This window comes from Electrophorus electricus, chromosome 19 (genome assembly GCF_041902795.1).
Source record: "Electrophorus electricus isolate QZ-2024a chromosome 19, ASM4190279v1, whole genome shotgun sequence".
Taxonomy (NCBI): Eukaryota; Metazoa; Chordata; class Actinopteri; order Gymnotiformes; family Gymnotidae; genus Electrophorus; species Electrophorus electricus.
In genome coordinates, this window is record NC_137515.1 from 20,360,001 (window position 1) to 20,367,500 (window position 7,500).

Consider the following 7,500-nt stretch of genomic DNA (forward strand, 5'->3'; position numbering starts at 1 on the left):
CAGTGGTGCAGGAAGTCTGGACTCCTGGCGTTGTCTGTGACTTCCTGGTTCAGTGGTCAGATTACAGTCACTCACCCTGTGTTCAGACAGAGTTTGTTCATTTCCAGGTAAGGACACTGCCCTGCACCACGTGACCTTTCTCCAGGTAGGGACACTCAGTCATAAACTTTCTCCATCACAGAACCACCTGCAGTGACCTCCAGTTTTAAACTGAGTTAATAGTACAGCGTCGGGTCACCGCAGATGCTAGTGATGTTTGTGTGATCTCCTGTCTCTGAAGAGAGAGTGTGTGTACGTGTGTATGTGTGTGTCTGACCTTTCTCTGGAGATGGTGTGTGTATAATCTACTGTCTCTTGAGAGAGTGTGAATGTGTGTGTGTGTGTGTGTGTGTGTGTGTGTGTGTGTGTGTGTGTGTGTGTGTGTGTGTGTGTGTAGGCTCGGGGGGGTGTAGGGGAAGGCTGGCTTTGAGAAGACTTCTACGACACACAGTGGCCAAAAAAATAGGACAAACTGTACACTGTACACTGAACAATATACAAACACTGAACACTGACCAATATACAAACACTGAACACTGTACACTGACCAATATACAGACACTGAAAACTGTACACTGACCAATATACAGACACTGAAAACTGTACACTGAACAATATACAAACACTGAACACTGTACACTGAACAATATACAAACACTGAACACTGTACACTGAACAATATACAAACACTGAACAATATACAAACACTGAACACTGTACACACTGACCAATATACAAACACTGACCAATATACAAACACTGAACACTGCACAATACACAAACACTGAACACTATACAAACACTGATCACTGTACACTGACCAATATACAAACACTGATCACTGTACACACGCTGAACGCTGTTGAAATGCTGACTACTGTAAAACACACAACACATCCCAGACTCCAAGGAAGGAGTAAGTAGTGTTGAAGGTGTTTGGCCAAGGAGTTGAAACAATGGCAAAAAAAGAGAAACGTGAGATAAACTAGTCAACACTGAGGCTGGATTACAAACTGAAATAAGAATGTAAAAGATGTTTAGATCCACTTCAGAGGCCAAGTCTTAACCTCATCAGTGCTGAAGAACAGAAGCATTCTACCCAAACTAGCTGTCCATAACCCCCGTAAACACCAAACCAGCTTGTGCCGAGATGTTTGTTGTTGCTGAGATTTCCTTGGTAACAAGCATTACTAGATCTGCACACTGCTACCGAGTCTCACACATACACATCTCAGCATGCACTCACATCAGTACTATAAGCGCAATTATTTCCAAGAGATTTGAATATTTTTAGTGAGGCATGGAGGATGGCTCACCCTGCCTGTAACCATGGAGGATGGCTCACCCTGCCTGTAACCATGGAGGATGGCTCACCCTGCCTGTAACCATGGAGGATGGCTCACCCTGCCTGTAACCATGGAGGATGGCTCACCCTGCCTGTAACCATGGAGGATGGCTCACCCTGCTTGTAACCATGGAGGACGGTTCACCCTGCCTGTAACCATGGAGGATGGCTCACCCTGCCTGTAACCATGGAGGACGGTTCACCCTGCCTGTAACCATGGAGGACGGCTCACCCTGCCTGTAACCATGGAGGACGGCTCACCCTGCCTGTAACCATGGAGGATGGCTCACCCTGCCTGTAACCATGGAGGATGGCTCACCCTGCTTGTAACCATGGAGGACGGTTCACCCTGCCTGTAACCATGGAGGATGGCTCACCTTCAGTAGGTACATTCAGCAGCTGGAGGTCTGGGGGAATTGAATACAGTGAACTGCAGAGTGTGGTTAAAAGCCATGACTGATAAACCAACACACACACACGCACACACACACTCCACTCAGACAGTGTCCTGTTGTGTTCAACTGTGTAGATATATATTACTACAACTATGTCCAAACCTAAATTAAACAAAACTAGGAAGCACTATTAGATAAAAAGTCATATTAGATAAAAGTCATATTTTTGCAGAATCTGAATAAAGAAACTCTTCATGAATACCATGAATACGTCTCCCCTTGAAGTGCGATGGTGCATAGTAGTGTGCGTGTGTGTGTGCTAAGTGTGTGTGTGTGTGTGTGTGTGTGTGTGTATGTAGGTGTTAGATGGTAAGAGCCCTTCTTCCTCAGCATCATTAGTCACAGCATAACAAAGTTTATCCAGATCCTTCTGCACACAAGCAACTTCAGTAGAGCTGTGTGCTCGTGTGTTTGTGTGTGTGCGTGTGTGTGTGTGCGCGGGTGTGTGTGCATGCGCGTGTGCATGCATGTTCCTGTATGCGTATGTATTTTATTTCCTGAGCTCCACTGGAGCCAAACACATCACACTCCTCCACAGAACAGTGTGTCCTGTGGCACCCAGGCAACGTGTTCCCACTAACGTCCCCCGCTACCAGCTGTACAGTGGTCCAACACAAGCGTGAACATAGAAGATTTGCCACATTTGCAAAGTCAAATTACAGATCTGTCAGAACTAGACATTTTAAAGCAATCAGAACTAGATTAGAACATTTTAAAAATGTACATTAATGTTTTATTTCAGCTTGTGTTACCTTGTGCTGAAAGTCCTGTAATGCTGCTTGTTTTTGTTCAGTTGTCTGCTGCACCCACACAACTGCAGTCAGTTTAATAATTGAGGCCCCCTGATAGTTCAGTAATTGAAGCCAATCAATACCTTAGTAACTGGAGTAGATTGATAGTTTATACTGATGGCCAAACTCCAAACAGTTTAGCAAATAAACAAGCTTTGGATATTTCTATCTGTCCCTGTTTAGATAAGCCAAGTGCCTACATTACTACACATCAGTAATAACCTAAAACCAAAATGTTGATGCACGCTCTGCTCAGGTTACAGAACATCTGTCATCTGGGTTCGCGTGTGTGTTAGTGTGCGTCTGTTCATTGTGACTACAGTATCACAGTGAAGATGAAGATAACCCATTCTCTCTGACAGACACACAGTTCAGGAGCAGGTGGTGGCGGTGTGACCAAAACTGTTCGCCCGACACCGAACCCAAACCTGGACCGACGCTGAAAGGCGCTTCTCCGGTTCTGGTGCGTTATTTATGGATGAACCATAAATCATCCCCGTTTACTGCACGCTGGGAATCGCGTGTCTTAGAAGTCCATTTAAACGCACGAAGCGGTCCACGAACAGACATCCGACCTCGCGACAGTGTCCGATATGTAATCAGCCGCTGAGATTAAACGTAAATGAGAAAATCGCCTTAAATGGGGAGATGACGGTTATTCTTCTACACTTGCTCTCGAGCGGCGTGCAAGGTGCCCGTGCTGCAGTCTTCCGCACCTGCACGCGGCAGTGAGGGGAAACTTCCCAACACACCTGTTGAGTCGTTAGTCGCTCAACGGCTGCCGTCGTGCGGTGCAACATGCGTCTTACCTGTCCGAAGACCGACCTGATAATCGGGCTCAGAGCGGGGTTAACGTCGGCGCTGACATCGTGTTTGGAGCGCGTGGACCCTGATTTGGACCCCGCCGCAGACTCGAAAAATGACACGGTTTCGTCTGACGGAGGAGGTGTGAGAGGCTTGCGTATCTCTGCGCCATGATCCGCCGCGGGTGGGTCACCGCTCGCGGGAATGCTCTGTGCTGGTGGTCCATTCGGCTCTTTGCACTCCTGCCCCTGTCTCTCTGGCTCTTGGTTCGCGACATGGACGTAATCCTCCTCTAAAAGTGGGTGTATTGCGTGGCCTCGGATGCTGCCGTTTTGCGGATAGCACAACGGTCTCCCCGTGCTTGTGTCGGTCGCCTCGGGAGCGCGGGTGCTTGCAGCCCACCGATTTGCACTGTATTCGCTCATTTTCCTTCGCTTTATAAGTTCTCTAGAGTTGAAATTTGAAATGAAATGAAAGAAACTTAAAGATGCCGCGTGTGTGTGTGCAAGTGCGCATTTGATCAGTAAGTGCTCTTCTGAGCTGAGTACGTCTAGACTGATATGTCATGGCCACGTCAACGCACGCGCTTTCACGGTGACGTTCCAACAGACACCTGCCAGATCTTTAGTACCGCGCAGCCTGACTGATGCTGCGCCTCCCCACAGACTCCAGAATCAGCAGTGGAGGTGTTTATCTCTGCGGAGATCTTACCACAAAAACCCCGCGCGCAAATAGCTTTGTCCATGATTTGATTGACTTCTTAGAGCCATCCTCCAATCAACAACACCATCCTCCTAACCAACACCAACACCATCCTCCTAACCAACACCACCACCATCCTCCTATCGACATCACCATCCTCCAGTCAACACCACCCTCCTCCCACAACACCAGAATCCTCCAATGAACACCACGCTTCTCCAATCAACACCACCAGCATCCTCAAATCAACACCACCATCCTCATAACCAACATCACCATCCTCCTAACCAACACCACCATCCTCCTATCAACACCACCATCCTCGTAACAAAGCCAATACCTTCATAATTAGCACAGACATTTACATGTTGACTCATGTTGGCCCTTTTCAGTATTCAGGAACTGTTGCTCCATACCATAGTGAACATTTTTATCCTTAGCTGCTCACAGTTTTCTGTTCACTGGAAAATGTGAATGCTATAGGTATGTTCTAGGTATGTTGTAGATCATGCAATAGTTGCTGTAGCAATACGTGTTAAAGGTTATAGACACGCTGACATTTATTACAAGTTGTAACTATTAGTTTAACATTTCTCTTTGGCTCCGACCTCTCAATTGATGAGACAATTTGTCCCTTGTGTAGTGTCTCAGGTTTGTGTAGTGTCTCAGGTTTGTGTAGTGACTCAGGTTTGTGTTTGACTCAGGTTTGTGTAGTGTCTCAGGTTTGTGTAGTGACTCAGGTTTGTGTTTGACTCAGGTTTGTGTAGTGTCCTGTGCGCTCTTGTTATTTGGCCTTGTCTGACCTCTCGGGTGCCATGTGCCCCTGGTCACCATTTGGAGGTCCTGAAACATGAATACGTTGGTGAATAATGAATCAGGTATCAGGCTGAGGATGGTGGGGTGAACACAGGTGGGGAGGGTAACTGGAGGACAGGTGGGGTGTAGGTGGACTGAGCCGCTCAGCCTCACACCTGTAACCTGTACTTGCACTCAGAACATTCCAGATCTTTCCCAGGTATCACATGGTGCTGCACATTTACATTTACATCTACGGCATTTGGCAGACGCTCTTATCCAGAGCGACTTACAAAAGTGCTTTGCCATTTCCTCATAGAACATATTCTGGTAGAGTACAGTAGGGTAGAGGCCTGCACAGGTACCCAGTGACCTGCACTGCCAGAGAGTTGATGACTTGGGTAAGAAAGAAAATGATGAAAAGGACGTTTAGGTTCCACACTTCTTCAGATGGATTCTTCTAGGTGGATTTAGTTGGATTCACACTTCCAGTCTTCGGCTGGCTGGTGCTCAGTCGGAGGTCCAGTGCTTCAATTTACGTTACATTTACATTTATGGCATTTAGCTGACGCTCTTATCCAAAGTGACTTACAATTATGAATTTTTTCTAGTAGCTCATATTTAAATAGGGAGTTTAACCTTCCAGGTTAAAGGATTTAGTGTCATGTCTAGTCCAAATATAGGTCTGTGAATATAACAGAGGTACATTATTGTTATGACAGCGTTTTAAAACGTAGGTTATAGATGCATTCCAGGTTACTCTGGGGAGATGAATGAATTGTTCCCTCCCATCTCATGTTTGCTATATAATTGTACACATTCTGCACAAATAGATTTCATTCTTTTTATGATTTCATAATGTTGCATTTTAACTCGTTTTTATCCCTTTTTTACATTTACTGGCTGTATTTATGCACTCTGCGTTGACGCGGCTCAGTGGAACACACCATTGACCTTTCATGTGTGGCCTACTAGTCTTTCGTGCCTTTTGGTTTATTTACCTGCGGCCAGTGCAGGACACCATAAAGAACTGCGTGAGTGCAGCTGACTGCTGTGCAGAAGGTGCAGTCTGGTCAGTGGCCAAAGCGGCGCTTCACCAGGTGTGGTGCACCTAAGCTTGTGCCATCCTGTGCTGACGCACGGAGCAGAATAACTAACGGGGTTATTTTTAACCACGCAAAGCCCGTCGTTTCCACTTTTCTTTTGATACCAATTGTGTTTTAGTCTCCTGTTGGCTTTTCGCTTTAAAGTGATACTTTTGGATTTGTCGATTATAAGCACAGATGTGTAACGCGCAGTGAGGGGGTGGAACGCTACGTTACAGGGCTTTTCGGCCTCCCGACCCTCGCACACGCCACTCAGCCTCCTCTACAGTCCTGCAAAGCTCGCTGGCTCCTCTATACAATATTAAACGGATTTAAAGTGAAACTACGTGTTTGGAGTGGTAGCATTCTCATCCGTGTCTTTATTTGTACGTGAGGCATCAGGTGAGGTCAGGTAAAGGACGAGTCAGGACACGCTTTTCTTGTAGCGGGGTCGTGCAACACGGCTTTTCAGCTAGTGTGAGTGTGTAGGGGTACACAGGAAGCCATAAGCGTGAAAGGGAAATGAAGAGAGAAGCATTCTTCGTCAACTGTGTCCGGGCTTTTAATTCGGATCTTTTGCAGGTGTCGTTTTACACTAAAACAATTTGGATCTAAATCTCCTCCTGATTAATGCATTAATTTATGATTAATTAATTAAATCAAATGAGCGAGAACCCGACACTCCTCATCGCTAAACTGTCACGTGGGCCGGGGACGGTATATAGTTGGTATATTTACACACAGCTGTGTGTTAACAAAGAACGTGCATGCTCAGTAAAATGTGGAAGAGTCCATACGAGTTCGCCAGCACGGCAAACCCGAACTCATTTAGCACGAACCGCCTGGAGGGTCAGGGACACGAGCACATCGCGCGACGGTTTAAGCAGGTTTCTAAACGCACACGCGCACTTCTCAAACCCAAACTGGCCCGCGAGCGCTCCCTCCTGGCGGCGCTGTAGACGTCCGGCGCTCATATAAATGCTACTATGAAAGCAGACACACGAAGCTCCAGTCTCGGATCCGCCTGTCTCATGCTAATGCCTGAACACATGTCGGACTCGCCTAAGCGCAGTGGGGCTGTTCTCATACGCTTCCTCTGGGTCTCTCTCCTCCTTCCACTCTCCACTCTGAAGCTTTTAGCATCATGGCCTAAGTTGGTACTTGCAACTTGTGTTTAGAGATGGAGCACTTTGTGAAGTGTTTGCCAGAAAGTTAACCGTGTCTAGAGTGATAACACAGACATGCGCTTTGATTATGTTAAAATGTGTTTAGTTAAATGTGTTTAGAATATTGACAGAACCACTTTGATTACTTTAAATGTTCAGTATAATGACACAGACATGGGTTTTCTGGAGAATCATGTTTCTGTGTGAATTTAAAGTACTGTCAATAAAAGACTTCACTCAGTGTAATAATCTCATGTGGATTCGTTTGATAATACTTCACACAGGAAATTAGTCATCCATAACTTTTTTACATGCGCG

The 7,500-nt window shown here is 46.2% G+C and overlaps 1 protein-coding gene across 1 annotated transcript in view; it reads right to left on the reverse strand.

The window, feature by feature from the left end:
* Positions 1–4,010, reverse strand: part of cabp1b (calcium binding protein 1b) — a 21,212-nt gene extending 17,202 nt beyond the window's left edge. Inside the window, exon 1 of the mRNA XM_035535664.2 lies at positions 3,440–4,010. Within this exon, the coding sequence (XP_035391557.1) occupies positions 3,440–3,859 (420 nt within the window). The 5' untranslated portion in view covers positions 3,860–4,010. The remainder of the gene's footprint in view (positions 1–3,439) is intronic.
* Positions 4,011–7,500: the final 3,490 nt, after the last annotated feature.